This window comes from Silene latifolia, chromosome 5 (assembly GCF_048544455.1).
Source record: "Silene latifolia isolate original U9 population chromosome 5, ASM4854445v1, whole genome shotgun sequence".
Classification (NCBI taxonomy): domain Eukaryota; kingdom Viridiplantae; phylum Streptophyta; class Magnoliopsida; order Caryophyllales; family Caryophyllaceae; genus Silene; species Silene latifolia.
In genome coordinates, this window is record NC_133530.1 from 5324768 (window position 1) to 5343058 (window position 18291).

The 18291-nt window shown below is 35.3% G+C and overlaps 2 protein-coding genes across 4 annotated transcripts; one reads left to right on the forward strand and one right to left on the reverse strand.

Moving 5' to 3' along the window:
* Positions 1-1926: 1926 nt before the first annotated feature.
* Positions 1927-8353, forward strand: LOC141656499 (uncharacterized). Its single transcript, XM_074463407.1, has 12 exons — positions 1927-2178; positions 2887-3106; positions 4097-4294; positions 4501-4571; positions 5057-5213; positions 5390-5983; positions 6232-6612; positions 6697-6772; positions 6860-6923; positions 7277-7412; positions 7597-7707; positions 8058-8353. The coding sequence occupies exons 1-12, from the start codon at positions 2072-2074 to the stop codon at positions 8121-8123; spliced, it is 2181 nt and encodes a 726-aa protein (XP_074319508.1). The 5' UTR covers positions 1927-2071; the 3' UTR covers positions 8124-8353.
* A 639-nt stretch (positions 8354-8992) lies between these two features.
* LOC141656501 (uncharacterized) lies at positions 8993-16883 on the reverse strand. 3 transcript variants are annotated; one of them, XM_074463409.1, is made up of 14 exons: positions 16563-16883; positions 15332-15738; positions 14280-14454; positions 13515-13598; positions 13185-13426; positions 12890-13109; positions 12686-12765; positions 12518-12602; positions 11875-12006; positions 11674-11787; positions 11540-11590; positions 10596-10680; positions 10320-10376; positions 8993-9453 (listed from the first exon to the last, which is right to left on the reverse strand). In XM_074463409.1, the coding sequence occupies exons 2-14, from the start codon at positions 15559-15561 to the stop codon at positions 9341-9343; spliced, it is 1668 nt and encodes a 555-aa protein (XP_074319510.1). In that variant the 5' UTR covers positions 15562-15738; positions 16563-16883; the 3' UTR covers positions 8993-9340. The 3 variants fall into 3 exon arrangements, with proteins under 3 accessions (XP_074319510.1, XP_074319509.1, XP_074319511.1); XM_074463408.1 differs by having other exon boundaries at positions 8993-9933; positions 10141-10376; XM_074463410.1 differs by lacking the exon at positions 16563-16883 and adding an exon at positions 16389-16477.
* Positions 16884-18291: the final 1408 nt, after the last annotated feature.

Genomic DNA, 18291 nt, shown 5'->3' on the forward strand with positions numbered 1-18291 from the left:
ATTATAAATCGTTTTTATTACTTTTATGTCAAAATAAATTGAGAGACTTTATAAATTAGAATAATTAGGTTTTATGATATAAAAAATATTTTAAAAAAAATATATTTCAACACATTACTCAATTCTCTTGGATTAATTTTATTTTTTATTTTTTTTCTCCAAAAAATAAATAAATATAATAACGAGAAAATAAACAATTAATTAGATAACACTATTATTTAAATATCTTATTAAAAATAAAAAATTGTATATTAATAATAACATAGCAAAAACTCACTCGAGTCATCCCAAACTCTTGCAAATCCAAAACTGATCCAATTAACTTGACTTGGCAAAATTAATTTGGCCCGAAAAACCGGACTCGAATAATCCGGCCTGTATCCGACCTACACTCGAACTGCACACCGAAGCATGACCCATTATTCAAATTAACTTGAATCAATAAAACCCAACTCGAATATTTATTGTTGTAAACTGGCCATTATTCATATAGAAGTTGACAACAATAACACCCCTACTAATCCAAAATAACCCAACTCGATCTAACCCAAATTCTTATAACACAAATTCTCATTGAAGACATGACATATCCGTCACAAGCTTGTGACGGATACCACTTTACCTCACAATGTACCCACTTTTTCTCTCTCTGTAACACTATTCATGTGGCCCCCTTTCTCCACTAACCCATTTTGTTACCATTTTATCTCACAAAATATCCGCCATAAATGGTAACCCATCAGAGAGACCAATTATTCTTATAAAGTCAAAGATATTCCGACAAAAAAATAAATCCAATTAACCCGTTTATCAAATCCCCAATTAACCTTTTTGGCAAGCTATCACCTGCTTATCTTTTGAGGCCCAATCATTCGTTTCCATCAATGTCAACACTCAACAACCATCTCTCTTCATCGTCAAACACGTGATTCATAAATACATCACCCGAATACACAAAAAATAGTAAAAAATAATAACAATATCACAATTTCTCGTTTAAGACGATATTATCCATTTAAACTTAAAACATACTTTATCAAATATCATACCATCTTTTTATATACTCCCTCTCATTCTTTCAATTCATACCATTTGAATAAAATACTCCTCACATATATTCAACTTATAGTATGAATTGAAAGAATGAGAGGGAGTATAAGACAAATATATTGCTTTTCCTAATACATTCTTATGTACAGAAGTGATATATATTTAAACCGTCTAAAAATTAAGATGAATAAACCATTGGAGGGAGTCTTACTGTAGTACTTCCTGTTGTTCTTTTTTCATTTTGGGTGTCTCAGATAATTGTTATCCTTTTTATTTTAGGAATGAATTTAATGAGTAATTTGATAGTAATTTGTTCTACTTATTACTTTTTTTTCTTTTCTTAATCTTTATGTCAAAAACAAGAGTCATTTTTGAAATAATGGTCAAAAATAAAATATTTGTCGTTTTGGGTCGGTTTTGAAAATATTTGTCAAAATGGTGTCCACGTAGGCAGGATTTCTAGGCTCGAAACACGCCACTACTAATGGCGTGTTTTGTGAAGAAACACGCCATTAGTAGTGGCGTGTCTTTACAACAATTTTTTTACTCACTGACTAAACTTAAAAAAAAAAAAAAAAAAAAAAAAAAAAAAAAAAAAAAAAAAATTTACACAAGACACGCCATAGGGGATGCCCGGATGGCGTGTTTCCCCTCCGAAACCCGCCATTCCCAATGGCGTGTTTGTTTTAGTCCATTTTTTAATGAAGTTTCTTTCCCTACTCATTATAAACACGCCATTTGTAGTGGCGTGTTTTAGGTCCAGAAATCCCGAGCCTACGTGGACACCATTTTGACAAATATTTTCAAAACCGACCCAAAACGACAAATATTTTATTTTTGACCATTATTTTAAAAATGGAGAAAAACAATTGATGAGGATGGGAGTAATATAATCTGTTTCACCTAAAAATGAAACGTCACTGTACTTACTCCTCACACTATTTTCTCTCTCTAATAATAAGCATAAATTCAGTGTAATAATAATAAGATAAAGCTTCATTCCTTCTCTCAACATTCTCCCATGGCTTCCTCCGCCTTCTCCAAACCCTTGAACTACCCTCCCGTTCGCCGCGACGAAACCGTCGTCGATGATTACTTCGGTGTCAAAGTCGCCGATCCTTACCGTTGGTATCAACTCCTTCCTTTTCTCTTTATTCTTATTTTTCGCCATTCATCAACCACTTGCATGCGTTTCAAAGATTAAAACGGGTCAAATAACGCCCTATTAAGACACCTGAGAGTACACTTTTGTCTCATTATTCTGTTGACTAATTTTAAATTTAAGACGGATATATTCATCTACGATTTTATTTGATTTGTCTATTTATATTCGTTCCGTCTCATTTAATATTTATAAGGTATTTGATTAAAGGTAAATAAATGATTGAGTCGAAGTGACTATTTGATTTGACTATTTACATGCTGAAAGCAGCATTTTCATGAATTTCTGGACTTTAATTTGAATTTTTTGACTAATTATCAATGTTGACTATAGTTTTTAGCAATATTTGTATTAATTACGATGGAGATAATTGTGAGAAAAATTAAGTACTCTGTAGAAATTAAGATTTGACATAAAAAGTCAAACATATTATCTCGCTTATTATGTGAGACCGTCTCGCAAATATTTTTTAATCACAAATTCTCATTTGTGACGGACAATATGCGTCACAAACTTGTGATACTTGACCTGTCACATGTAAAACCGTCGTAACTCATAAGGGAGACTTACTGTTTATTTTCGCCTCTATTTTAATCGGATGTTAATGTCGTTTTTAAGTTAAGACGGTCTTAAACTAGTAATGGATTTATTTCTATTGACGTTGATTGGTACAGGCTAGAGGAACAGGATTCGGAAGAGACGATAGAGTTTGTAGATAATCAAGTGAAACTTGCTGATTCAGTGCTTGAAGAATGTGAGTTGAGGGATAAGATCAAGCAGAAAATCACGGATCTTGTGAATTTTCCGCGTTGCGGTGTGCCGTTTAAGCGTGCTGACAAGTATTTTCATTTTTATAATTCTGGACTTCAAGCGCAAAATGTGCTTCATATGCAGGTTTTGTGCTCGAGAGATTCATCTTTTTAATGTTCCATTTCGTCATTAAATAAGTCTTTTGAAAAACCGTCTCAGTTCTCACACTTACTCCGTAAAAATATTACAGGGAGAAAATAATATGATTAGGGGATAAGGGGGAAGACAAAAACAGACATTGATAAAATTGATATTCTGTCAAATTCATTGTGTTTTTCCACATTTATTACTTCTTTCAAAACGCAACTTTGACCACCATTGGCGGAGCTATGTGTAATGTATTATGTATAAGGTTCCGGGGAGTCCCGAGACAACGGAAAACAAATTCTTTATGCGTATTTTGTCCATTTTTTAGGGAAAATAAAAATTTACTTTTCGGGTAAATATTTTCTCGGGGCTCTAGAAAGAAAAGAAAATTTTTCTGGATCCGCAACCGTTGACACGCTTATTTGTATTTATATAGTATTATTTTTGTTTATAATATTAAATATGAAAACTCTTTTAATAACAATTGAAAATATTTCAGGATCATATTAAAATATTAATGAATATATTTTACTTTTTTTTTTAAAAAAAAAAGTCATATTAACATAATCTATTTTCTAAATATAACTATTGTTGAAGTTTGCGATTTAGACCTCTAAAAAGAAAATGATAAGACACAATGTAATGGAGGGAGTACACTAGTTTTCTAGTGATTGATGAAAGTATGGTGTTGGAGATTAAGTACATTGTCTTGTTTTCCTGTGGTACCTTAAATAAAATTTGCAGGTGTAAGGAATAGAATCAGTAGGAACTCGGAATGAGAGAGAGCCACCTCGTAAGTCTAGAGGTTCATCCTAAAACCAATTGGCTATAGGAGGGGTAGCTCCCTGGTTTAGAAAGTGTTCAATTCACTTCTCTTTCATTGAAGTCACCGTCACATCAATCTAGCGAGTCATTAAGATGGTAACACTAACGATAACAACTACAATACTCATGCTTCATGACTAGTGAAATTTGTATATCTTACAGGATGATTTGGACGGAAAGCCAGAGGTGCTATATGATCCTAACCTTAGAGAAGGTGGAAGATCTGGATTGCACCAGTATTCTGTAAGCGAGGATGCCAAATATCTCGCATTTGGTATAAATTCAGGTTTTTCAGAATGGTTGACTATCAAAGTGATGAGAATTGAAGACCGGAGTGTTTTACCTGACTCTTTATCATGGGTAAGTTTATATATATATATATATATATATATATATATATATATATATATATATATATATATAGTGTCAAGTACTTAAGCTGGTAAATTTTAGTTTTTGAAATAGTAGTAGCGGTCGTCCATGAATCGGTACAATTCTTACAACCCTATAATATGACTATGCAGTGATGATAGTGCTCTGACTTGGTTGATATTTTGTTCTTGTAGGTGAAGTTTAGTGGTATTCACTGGACGCATGACACTAAAGGATTTTTCTTTGCCCCATATCCACCCGCCACGTAAGTGACTGCTGGTTCCACCAAAAATCTTCTTTGTTACATATACCACCTTGGCCCGTGTTACACATTTTTCAATGAGATAGCTGATGGCCATTTGTTTTCACTTATAATTCAATTTGATATAGCTTTCTCTATATTACAAGGGCACAAATAAACATACACATCCAATCCCTCCTCACCCCTTTTGGTTGGTTAGCATCGTTACAAGTATTAAGGTAAATGACAGTAGCTATGCCAGCAAAAGAAAATAAACGATGATTAATTGATTGAACTGTTTGTACACCAATTCCCTTATTCTGCCAATTCGCAGAAGACTCTAAGACACTAGGATAATGTTGTTGTTAGTGTGTGTCTTTCAAGAGGCTTTGAACGTTGATAAGTGGAACAACGCTTCTGGTTTATGCATAGTCTGTGTTCTAAAAATGAAAAATAGTATAGTACTATGCAGTACATATATTTGAATTTATTATGGCTCTTTGGTGCAGTGAAGGACTAGAACCTGGGATGAAGACTAATTCTAGCTTCAATCAAGAGTTAAGGTATCATTTTCTTGGTACCGATCAGTCTGAAGATATTCTGTGCTGGAGAGACCCGGATAACCCCACACATCACTTGAAATCTGATTTAACTGATGATGGAAAGGTAGAGTTTTGTCAATGTTTTTTTTAAGCATTTTGTATTATTTTTTGGTGGAAGTATTTTGCTGGAATTTTCATGGTGTTCCCCATATCCGCTTCTGACTATGTATGATTTGTTCTGATGATATTATATTGTATAAAATACGCTTATTATGTCTTGTTTCTTTTGTGACATTTCAGTATCTCCTACTCTATATATCAGCGGATTGTGATGCGTTGAACAAAGTTTACTATATGGATTTAACAACTTTGCCTAATGGGCTTGAAGGTTTGCGTGGGGGGAAGGACTTGCTTCCTTTCACAAAGCTTATTGATGATTTTGATGCAACGTATACAGCAATTGCTAATGAGGGCTCTGTGTTTACTTTCCTAACCAACAAGGATGCTCCAAGAAATAAGATAGTTCGTGTTGATTTGAATAATCCGCACATATGGACTGAGGTGATTCCAGAGTCTAAGAAGGATGTGCTTGAATCAGCACACGCTGTTAATGGAAACCAACTTCTTGTCCGTTACCTAAGTGATGTCAAACATATTCTGGAGGTTAGAGATCTAGAGAGTGGCTCTCTACTGCATCGCTTACCCGTTGACCTCGGAGTTATTGATGGAATCACTGCACGACCACAAGATAGTGTTGTGTTTTTCAAGTTTACAAGCTTCCTGACTCCTAGCATAATTTATCAGTGTGATTTGAAGGAAGATACTCCACAGTTGAAGATTTTCCGAGAAAGTGTTGTTCCTGAATTTGACCGTTCCGAGTTTGAGGTTAATCAGGTGTTTAACCTCTCCTCTAAATGTTATTATGTTCTTCTCTATCTTTTGTTCGTAGTAGTTTTTCCATTCCGCTTTCTTCTGTGAATGCTTTATCTCATTTTACCTGATGACTATGAAACTGCGAGTACCAAGTTTTAATATTAATAGTCACACACTCACACACATACTTACACGTGTTCCCACGATACTATATGATTTTGAAGCTAAATGTTGAAAGGTCTAAACCTTAAATACTCGCGTACTTTCAGGTATTTGTATCAGCCAAAGATGGCACAAAGATACCAATGTTCATAGTGGCAAGAAAGGGAATTTCTTTGGATGGATCACATCCATGTGAACTACATGGTTATGGTGGGTTCAACATATGTATCAAACCATTTTTTTCCGCCAGTCGCATTGTAATTTTGAAGCACCTTGATGCTGTCTTCTGCGTGGCTAATATCCGAGGTGGTGGTGAATATGGAGAGGAATGGCATCATGCAGGATGGCGTGATAAGAAGCAGATTGTTTTTGATGACTTCATCTCTTCAGCCGAGTATCTTGTTTCTAGTGGCTATACCCAGCCTCAAAAGTTGAGTATTGAAGGTGGCAGTAATGGTGGCCTGCTTGTTGCTGCTTGCATTAATCAGGTATTCAGTCGCTTCTGCTTTCATTGATTCCTTATGCATAGCTTTTATTTAATCCACCGTATAGTGATCATATCGGTTTTACAGAGACCAGACCTTTTTGGTTGCGCTCAAGCCAACTGTGGTGTAATGGACATGCTTCGATTCCATAAATTTACCCTTGGTGAGGAACATACTCCGCTTGAAATTTGGGGTTTTTCCTATTGTTGATACAATGAAACTATTGTTGATGAAAATGTTTGCTTTGAAGGTTATCTTTGGACATCGGATTATGGTTGCTCCGACAAAGAGGAAGATTTTAACTGGCTTATAAAGTGAGTACTCCGTAGTTTTTAACCTTTTGGAAGTAATGATTGACTGTATAGTGCTCTGTTGATCCTCGTACAGTGATTTACCATGGCTATGTCGGATATCCTGCCTTGTCTCTAACTTTCCTAGTCCTTCTGAATGATTTTTTTCGCGGATTTTTTTGTATCAAACCTTGGATCATATTTTCAGGTAACTTAGATCAGTCCTACTATATACAATGGTTAATGGGAATAATTAAATCTACTGCAGCCAGCCAGTAGGAATCGGTAATTCATGCAGAAACTGAAGGACAGTTACATGAACAGATTACTATTCCCCGCTTCTTTAGTTCCTAAAGTGAATACTCTCACCTTCACAGGTACTCACCGATACATAATGTGAGGAGGCCGTGGGAGCACTCTAAGAATCCACAGTTACAATACCCTGCTGTTATGATACTGACAGCTGATCATGATGATCGTGTGGTGCCTCTTCACTCCTTCAAACTGCTGGCTGTAAGTTCTCTGCTGTGTAGCCGACATTATTCAAAGTAAAATTGACATAATCAGAGTGTCAATACAAATAGGCTGTTTCCGAATAGCCCAAGATGAAAATTGCTTAAAAAAATGCATCGAAATGATTTTTTCCTAGAGTATCCCACATTCTGTACCCTGAAAGTATAATGGTATACACTTGCAGACTTTGCAGCATGTTCTTTGCACAAGTTTAGAGGATTCCCCTCAGAAAAATCCAATAATTGCTCGAATTGAGCGCAAAGCTTCACATTGTGGACGTGCGACGATGAAGCAGGTATCTTTCTTTCTTTCACATGTAGTCTTGAGTTTTTGGTCAATCAATACCTAAAGTTTACATCATTTTAGAAAGCACTACCTAAAGTTCTGTATTTTTTTCGCAAACAGTATCTAAAAGTTAGTGCCTTTTGTCGATAACTGCTAAAATCACTCTTCCCGCCAAAAAAGTCAAGTTTCCGACATTGAATTAATTTATTTTTTTTCAAGAAACAACATCTGCAGAGAACAACTTAAGGAAAATTCAATCGAGACAACCCAAATAAATTTACGTAAAAATTGAATGGGATAGACGGACTAGTCATTTAGTTTCATTTTTTGAAATTTAAAAAGCATTGTTGCATTTTGTAGATTGATGAAGCTGCAGATCGGTACGCTTTTATGGCCAAGGCGCTTAGAGCCACTTGGACTGATTGAAGAACACCACAATGTTAAGAGCTACCGGTATCATTTAGCCACAGCGGCTCAAATAAGTTGATTCTGTTCAAGAGTCAATCTCCTTTTTTTTTTTCTTTACTTGGAATAAAACTGTTGCTTTTATTTTTCTTTACTGGAATAAAACTGTTGCTTTGTGTATGGAGTATGAACGACTCTATTTGCTTTGCTTTGCTTGATTCTCAATAAAATGCGTAGCTTTTACTGTCGAAGCATACCAAAAGACTACAGATCGATCCTCATTCCTCACACTGCTGAAAACGGTGATAAAGAGTTGCCACATTACAATTTGTCGCGGTTGTGACGTAGTGTTACTGACCATATTTAATACGGAGTAAGATGCTTTGACCCGTATTCGGGTAGTAATAGATTATTTAACCAAAACGCCCCGTTTGGTAATCAGGGATTAATTTTATCAATGTTAGATTTTATCAGAAGGTTTGCCTATCATATTATAATTAGCAGAATTAGGTTGAGTGTTTGTTAATTGACATATTATGATTAGTAGATTGTTAGTTTTCTTTGCAAAATGGAGTAAGATCACCGATTTTAGAATATGCTTACCAATCAGCTAAAACTTGGCCAATACGCCGTTTACCAAACACTGCCCAAATGTAAACTGCATCATGTACAAACTTACTATCGAGTCATAATCAATCAAAGTTTATTCAGTTACAAAACTAAAAATTAGCCATAGGATGCAACCTTTTTTTTTCCCAAAGCGCAGATCTTGTATAGATGATCAATTTGAAAAAAAATGATCAAAGATTTCCGAACTCCTGACAAAACGCGTTGATCGGTCTGTCATTTTTGCACAAGAGGTATACATACATCTTCGAAAACTCAATGGATGATGGGTACAAATACGAACATAAAAAAAAATCAAAGATAATCCTGAGACAATATTACACAATGCGGCAATCGACTTAATTACATTTTCGGATGGAGAAAGCTGACGAAACACATCAAAAACAATTAACTGAACATGAAACATATACACCTGTGGAGTGTAGGCTATTAATTTACAAAAGATTGACATCAATTCAAGAACCAAAACAATCACTCTATATTAAGGCCAATTGCCCTTTCCCAAAGCGCGCACCCTTCTTCAATACATTTTCGATAATGACCTTCCAAAATCAAACTAAGACGACCTATGTGATTTTATCAAATCTGATATGCAGACAAGTTAGTAAAATTTACAGCGATGTTTCTCTCTGTTTCTCAGGAACTTCAGCATGAGTAGGCAAAAGGTTTAGGAAACTCCCTTGAGCAGGCTGGCTGGAATTAGAGTGGGACTGAGGCTCATCATCTGTAAAAAGAATAGGGTTACGATAAGTAATTAGTCTCTTGAAGATGGTCTCACGTTGATATAAGATCAAAACAAACCAGTTAACTATATATCTTTCGCATATACCCATTAACGAAAGAGTAACTACCCATTTTAACTCTCATATGGGTCAGTCTCGTACTCTCCTGCTAATATTATCATGCGACACTCATATAAGAATTTGTATATGAGTGAGGAGTACAACTTCACTCTTCTGAAAACCTCAAATTAAGAGGCCCGTCTCAGAAAGGCAAAAACCCAATCTCTCAAAAGCCTAAACGTGAAAGATATCCATGTAATTCCAGTTGACCAAAACATTTGTATCACTGATCTAGCTTAACAAGAACTCGAGTTCGCTCCTTAAGAAGGCAGTAAAATGTTAAACTGAGTATGGAGAGCTTTTCCGCCCTTGGGGTCCGACATGGCTAACTGGATTGTGCAGACCAAACAATAATGTAATCACTTTTTCAGTTAGTCTTGCTTGTGACGGGCACTATCCGTCACAAGCTGAAGACGGATAGTGCCTCTCTCACAATAAGGCAAGTGGGAGGGCAAGTGGGGGGAAATGGAGCACCACATGGATAGTGCCACTTGCATATTGTGAGAGGGGCACTATCCGTCTTCAGCTTGTGACGGATAGTGCCCGTCTTCAATGAGATTTTGTGTCACTTTTTAGTGATTTCTTGAGCCAAGTAATAGAATGAACTTCCATTCACACAGTTGTTCAAAAGTAACACGTGCCATTTTTTGGCTAGGGAAGGGGGTACGGAAAAATAACGGACAGATATCGCATGAATGGCAATGGTACGTTGGTATATCCTGCGGAGTACCAGATAAAGAGTACATACCAAACAGCGACTTGATAGTTGGTCTCTTGGGTTTGGTATTCTTTTTCTTCAATTCAGCTGCAAAAGAGGATACATGAATCAGAAGCTAAGTACCCTCTGAAAGATTATGCTGGGATGTCCATGATTGTCGGTCAATAGAAATATTACAGCAAACAGTTGAGCCCCAATATGATACGAGTAATACAATGGCAAAAAAAAAATGCAGTGTGTAACTAACACCAGGAGCATAATAGTAATAAGCTGAGAGCACAATCCACATGAGAGGGGAAAACTTACAGATTCCAGGTACTTCATGATCATTGACGATTTCAAAATTCTTGTAAGTGTATCCTACAAAGTTCACATCCTTTGAAGGAAGCATCTGCAGCAGAAAACAGATAGGAATAAGACAATCAGAAGAACAGCTAGGAATTGATGCCAAGTTCAAATTACAAACAAAAGAAAGGTAAGGAAAGAGAACATTCTATCAACTGACCACCTTAGGCAAAGAGATAAACAAAAAAGAGTCAATAAGTAGAAGTTCATGTTCAATAACCAACAAGATTGTACCCCAAATCTAAGCATAACAAATCCACCAGTTCGTCAAATAAATAAAACATCAATCTAAGTAGGATGCACACACCTTCGAAAAAGTCCTACAGCGATACCTAAAACTGTGCATGCCCTCGATGCTTACGCAACTATAAGCGCATAACCATGTAATAGTCATTCTATGGGATACAGAGTACCAAATGTCACGTGAGCAACATGACCCATCATTCAAGGACTCCTAACTTCCCCTAGATTACTGCGTGAATGAGTGTGCCACAGTGTAATACACAGGGAACAAATGTAAATAACTCATTTTCTATACCAAAACTATCAGGTCCTACAACAATGAATCAGTTATCTTAGAAGAGGCCAGCAGCTCACTATGGAAATTCTCCTTCCATCCCATTTATATTGTTCTCAATCCTTTTCTGGTCCATCACAACATCCCAAAATAATTGGTTCCTTTCTGTACCGAACAGAAGTACAAAACTAAAAAAAAAAGTGACCTTATACTATCCGTGGGTAAGTAACATGGCAAGCTAATTCAGTATCTCTAAGACTCTACGTGTGAATTTATGTCAAGGGGCAATATGTTATATATAATTATTACACAAGGAAAAAAAACACTACAACTATTGACGAAAAAAGCACACAGAATATCCAAGCCAAAAAAAATTCTTCTAACTAACCTTTCTCCATGGACCAGACTTTTGGTTAGTTGGATGTGATTGCTTATCTACCTGCAATGTCATAATTACATTGAGATAGATCACTAACAACACTAATCCTTTAACCAAAAAGTTACAACTAAAACCTTACAAACCTCTTCAAAATTTTCAAAGTTCTGCGTATCCAACTCATCATTTACTTCAGGAATAAAAGCAGCTTCCATTTGATACAATTTATCCCACGCCGTGCCCTTAAACCATGGATGAGCCTAACGACCAAAGAAAATGAGGGAATATTCTAAGCATTACTCTATGCTAGAGAATTCTTCAGTATAAAGCATGAAATACGAGTATACCTTTATCTCATCTGCACCTTTAGTCCCAAGGCGTTGCTCAACACTACATAAAAGTTTACATATAAGATCCTTTGCCTCCCGAGATAACCTAGCTTCTTCCGGAAATTTAAGATGATGTCTCCAATTAACAATCTGCATAAATAGACAGACTTCCAGTTATAAGATTAAGAAATTGATAATGATAGGGTCTGTGTAACGGTGCAGAAAATACCCCCATAGAATTCAAATTTTCTTCCCGACCCCTCTCCAACAAACTCTCCCACCTTCGAATCTAAGACTAGACCGTGCCTCAAAAAAGGATAAAGGAAGGATAAAAACCTCCCATACCACCATATCTATGATTAGACAGTGGCACAAAAAAGGAGGAGTAAATAAACACATCAAACAATCACCCATTCTGTGACATAAAATGCAGATAGACATAGGAGTAAGATCAGCTTTTCATAAGACTGTTAAAATAGTAGGTTTAAGTGACAAATAACAAGTGAGAAGTGACGATTGGCAAGGATTCAAAATTCCAAGTTGAAAACTCATCCCAAACCTTACAATCTAATACCATATTGTAATTTGTAGGACAACCACAACCTTATCCAAAACTTGTTGTAATGTAAGTAATTACACAAGTTCAACTGTTCACGCGTACCTTTCTGCAAGTTGACATAGGGTCATCTGAATAAAAAGGCGGATATCCTACAAGCATTTCATACATAATAGCACCCAGAGACCACCTGATCACATTGAAATTAAGCTTGAAATAACATGATAAGTTCATAAATCTTTAGAAAAATACGCAAGGCAAATCGATGCTAACCAATCACATTCCATTCCATATCCTTTCTTCAGTAGCACTTCAGGAGCAATATAGTCCGGAGTCCCCACAGTTGAATAAGCCTGAATATACGTATAGAACACATTAAGCACCTACTTAATGAAAGAACCATTGTAACCCACAATAACAACTTTAAGGTCGCTTATTAAGGTCGACGTAAAAACGTTTTTAGGAAAGTGTAGTTACAAGCATCCTCCTGTTTTTCTGCCAATGCAGCAACTGCTCCTGCTGTGTCCGTCTTGAAGCTACTGGCCGCCCATCTCGCTGAAGAGCGCCACTTAGGTTAGTGCCCACGGAAAAATCCTTCTCCTGAATACTTCGGCAATCCAGTGGCTTACATAGCCCGAAATCTGACAACTTCATGTGACCATATTTATCTAGCAGCAAATTATCAGGTTTGATGTCTCTGCAAGAATGCAAGCAACGGGTTATCGCCACACAACTATCTTCAAAGAAAAGAGCAGCTCAAACAGACACGCACCTATGAATATAATTATGCTTATGGATAGACTCAATGGCAAGCACAGTTTCACCCACATAGAACCTCGCCTCATCTTCTGTCAGTGTATCCTTGCGCATAAGTAATGTCATCATATCACCTCCAGGCAGGTATTCCATGATGAGGTAAAGATACTCCTCATCTTGAAATGAGCAATAGAGCTTAACGATGCAATTGCTGTCAACTTCGGCTAGCAGGTTTCGTTCGGCTTTTACATGTTCAACCTATAACAATTTGAACATACAATAATTCAGCCAATTGCCTTCATCATCTCAACTAGTGACTGCCAGTTCCAAACATAATCAATAATACCTGGCCTCTTTGAAGCATCTCAGACTTCTTAAGTTTCTTCATAGCGTATACATGGCTAGTTGTTTTTTCTCTACAAATTCTCACCTAAGACAACGAAGAAACAAATAATGTGCATGTTATACAGTAATCAATTAGTAAAAAAATTCCAATTTACTGGGATAACAAAGCTGCAGAAAGAAGACGGTCGACCTTCAATACACTAAACTCCCTACAATACTCAATTTCAGAAAATAGTGTCATAAAATTTACTAAGATAACAAAACTGCAGAAAGATGGAGATGGTAAACCTTCAGTACACTGAACTCCTACATTACTCAATTTTAGAAAATCCTTTGTCATAAAATTTGTTTATAGAGACAAGTTTAAGAGCTTGTTTGGATACAATTTCCCTCCAAATCTTTCCTATGGTCAAGAAAATGGATCCCTCCCCCTCCATTTTCCTTTCCCTTATTTGCCTATGTACCTCACTAAAGCTCGTAAAGTTTATCACATCAAACAACCGCCATATCTTTCTTAATCAGAAAGAGGAACTGAAGTTAAATCAGCGAACAGTTATTGCCACACAGGAAATTACATCAACCAACAGAGCTCAATTAACAGATAAGTTAACCATACACACAAAGATCTGGATACCTATTCTGCTAAAGAATTTTCCTTTGCTAAATAGTATTGCAGATGAGGGTAGACCATGACAGTGCATTCTTGCATAAATATTTTGTAGACGCAATAAAGAGCAGGAGGCTGGAACAAGAAAAGCAAACATACCTCACCAAATGCACCCTTCCCTATCATTGTCAATGGCTCAAAATCATCTGCTCCCATTTTATGCCTCTGAAGTCGCATATATTCCCTTTCCTTATTCTCCAAATATTTAAGTATGTTACTATGCTCTTCCTTAGATACATCAGCATCAGCCAACTTCTTCTCTAGCATATCACGGCTGGATGAAAAATAATAGGAGATTTGTAAAGACTTAAATCATTCAGCATCTAGAATTAGTAATAATTCACTTCCTACTTATACATCTATCATTCGTCAGCCATCATCAAGTGTTGCACTGACCCAGCTGCGTGCGTGTATAGAACCGTGTAATATAAGGGGTTTTGGATTGGTGCCTAAATCACTTGACTGGCGAGGCTAAAGGATACAAGGATTTTGCAAGGAATGAATAGCAGGTAGATAGTGCATCACAAGTCTTATTAACAAGGACTTCCCAATTACTCCAAGATGCAAATTACACTACACATCACAACGACAATCGAGCCTTAATACCACGTTGCTTGGAGCAGTAGTTTACGACCACACACCTCCCTCTAGTAACATAAAGCTTAGCAAAGACATGCTGCTAATACAGTTACCGTCTCCATCTCAAAATTATAATTTCATTTTGCACGGAGACGAGTTTGTATAATTGAAAAATGTGAGCAGAAGAAGTGGGACAAAGTTAAGAAGATTATTTTGGGACGGCAAAAAAAGGAAAGCAGGAAGATCATATTTAAGATGGAGGGAGTACATAGTTACACTTTACGTACCCACAGGTTTCTCGACCCAAACATTATACGAATTACAAACATTCCTAGGAGCTAAACCACCAAAGAACTCAAATTGAGCCAAGCAATCAAGAATCAGCTAGAACAAGTAACTCGAAACCTAACAGCAAAGCTCGACTAGAGCAAAGCAGTGAAGCACGGCTTCTCCGGGAATATAACTGAGCAATCTATTACCTAATAAGCTAACACTTAAAATTTCCATTGCTTTCACATTAACACATACATGGCAAAACAATTCGGATAACATTAAGTTATTGGCATCCTTACCGTTCCTTCCTTTGCTGCAGGTTCTTCATTTGATCCTGATAATGCTTCTCAATGTATTGCTTAGCGGCTGCCACCTTCTGCTTTGTAGCAGTGGAGGGTGCTTCCTCATTGACAGGAGCTTTCGACCGCTCTTTCCCTTTGCTGACAGTCACACTATCCTCTTTTTTCCTTATCCCATTTTCCTTTGGTTTTGCCTTAAACCTGCCGAAAAACTTCTTCGTCGCATCCATCTTCTTTTACTTACTTCCAACACCCACTTTGTTCTAAGCTTCACCAATAACAAAGTAAACCCTTAAATACTACAAACCGGTATTACACATTACACAGCACTAGATCTTCAACAGCGAAATCACTCTACCCTTTTTTATAACCTAACTTGAACCAATCAGAAACAAAAGGACGTATTCCTGCATAAAATTCGACAGATTAAAATCAACAAAAGCGTCGAGTAATAATAACTCCTCCATAAAACAATAAACAAACCACATCTTCAACAACTTCAATCTCCTATTCACCCAAAATTACACAATGATTTAACATATTATGTCAATTCAGCTACACAAACACTGAATTTATGCATCCAATTTCAACAATAATCTCAAATTCAAAACTTGCAATTAATTTCTTGAACCAATCAGTTACACAAGGATGTAATTCCTGCATCAAAATCGACCGATTAAAATCAACAAAAACGCGGACTATTAACCAAAAGACGGTAAAGGTACCGTCTTCAACAACATCAATCTCCTTTTCTAAAGAAATTTACACAATAATTCAACATATTATCTCAATTCAACTACAAAAACAGTGAATTTATCCACTCAATTTCAACAACAATCTATAAAATTCGAAACGTGCAATTAACTACTGAAAAAGTGAAAGAAATGCATAATTCAAGATTTAAAGATACCAAAATTAATCATAAACTAATTATACTAACTAATCAAACACAATATAAACACCTTAAATTACATCATTCACCTCACAAATCAAAACACAGTAACAAGATCCAATTAAACAAGAAAATCACAATCAATTAAACACAAAAATCACAAACTTTCGCAATAATTATCAAGCCGAAGAACAAAATCCCCAAAATCAGTGGAAGTAAGAGGCAAAACCCTAGAATTACGGAAATAGTGGACTGAATTGCGTTAATTAAAGCAGTGAAGCATTAAAATAATCACAAATTACTAAACAGTAAGACTTTTAGAGAGAGAAAAAAGATCACCTAATTCAAGAATTGAAACCCTAATTTTAATTGTTGAAGTGAGAAAAATCAAGTGAGAAATTGAAGGTTGAAGAATCAATCAATTAATCAATTAATAATTAATTAATAAGTTGCTTTTTGTATGATCCACCATTTTTGTGTGTGTGTTCACTTTCTCTCTCTATCTCATTTGTAAATCTCTCTTACTTTCTCTCGCCTAATTTTCTTCATTTTTTTTTTCCTATTTTTATTTGTTTTGGCTAATTTAATTACTTTCCACCTTTGGAAAATGTTTACTCTAACTTTTGTTAATCAAAGTACTCCGTAACTAATTTGAGATGAGGGAATAAGTTGGTTCTACCCTAAACGGCCTAAAGGATCAATATAGTTTTCTTACATAATTATTTTTCTTTAATTATTAAGGGTAAGTTTGAGAGTAATTGATGAATTTATTTTATACGGTTAGTAATCAAATTAGTTTAGATCTCGCGCAATGAATGCACGATATTTATAGAGTTTTTATTTTTATATTACTTAATCATGCTAAATTAAAACCCCACCCATTTTTCATATTTTACGTTATTATATTTTGATATGAGAAAAAAAATTGAACTGTAAAATTATTTAAGAAAACCGAGTAAATTGAACTGCAAAATAATAGTGGTATCTCATTAATTGTTCATTTTTCTCGTTATTGTATTTTTGTCGAGAAAAAAAAATTAAAAATGAAAATTAATCAAATAGAATTGATTAACGTGCTGAAATGTATTTTTTAAAAACTATTTTTATACCACAAAGCTAATGATTTCAATTTATTAATTCGCTCATTTGTTTTTGTCACGAAAGTAATCAAAACGATTTATAGTTTTGTTTATACATAGTATGAGTCAAGTAATTCTCAAATAATAGCATCAATAAAAGATTTAATTGTTTATATTTTTATATTATTTATATTTTAATTAAAATACTAGAGTTTAGTGTTTAGTGAAAATTATAAAATTTGATGAAAAAGTTAATTTTTAATGAAAAGAATTACATAATGAAATACATTATAATTATTAATTTCATTATTTAGTGAATATAATTAAATTATCAATAGTTTCCTTATTTAAAAAGATATTTTTTTGTGGGAAATTTTTTGAGTTCACCTATTCTATAATAGATGGTGCAACGAGGATAGCGAAATAGAGTTTATGTAGGACAATATCGTGATAAAGTTAGTACTTTATCTTAAAAAATGAGAGGTTATACATTTGCATTTTGACTAATAATGAGTAATGAATAATGATGATACTTACAATTTAGCAAAAATACAATCAGATGTTAGTTAGATTAGATGGTATAGTCAGACGAAGTATAATGATCTATGTTCGAATCCCGTCTATATCAAATTTGATCTTGTGACTCGTTTTATCCCCACAAAATTAGGTTAAAGGCTTATGGGCCCAAGGACTTCAATCACTAACTAGGCAGCATAATTGTTGCTGTATTCCTTCATTCGAATTTGGGAGCCTTTCGGCAGTTAAGGCGTTTGTCACGGTTAGCTATTAATTGTTGAGCTAGTTTGAGCGCCTACCTAAAAAATGAATACGCTGTATTTTTTCCCGGTTAGCTGTTAATTGTTGAGCAATTTTTTCCCAAGATTTTACACCAGCGGAGGCGAAATGATTATACTATAAGGTAATCTCGGAAAAATCCAAAAATTTTTAACTAAAAATTTTGAAATTTTCAAATGCCATCGGGGGCGGCT

Excerpts from the sequence above, each read along its gene's own strand:
- LOC141656499 (XM_074463407.1), top strand. The coding sequence starts at position 2,072 with ATGGCTTCCTCCGCCTTCTCCAAACCCTTGAACTACCCTCCCGTTCGC. Across the intron at positions 3,107-4,096 it reads AAAATGTGCTTCATATGCAG|GATGATTTGGACGGAAAGCC; the intron begins GTTTTGTGCTCG and ends TATATCTTACAG. Across the intron at positions 5,984-6,231 it reads CCGAGTTTGAGGTTAATCAG|GTATTTGTATCAGCCAAAGA; the intron begins GTGTTTAACCTC and ends GCGTACTTTCAG.
- LOC141656501 (XM_074463408.1), bottom strand. The coding sequence starts at position 15,561 with ATGGATGCGACGAAGAAGTTTTTCGGCAGGTTTAAGGCAAAACCAAAG. Across the intron at positions 12,766-12,889 it reads AGAAAAACAGGAGGATGCTT|GCTTATTCAACTGTGGGGAC; the intron begins GTAACTACACTT and ends ACGTATATTCAG. Across the intron at positions 11,591-11,673 it reads ACTTTGAAAATTTTGAAGAG|GTAGATAAGCAATCACATCC; the intron begins GTTTGTAAGGTT and ends ATGACATTGCAG.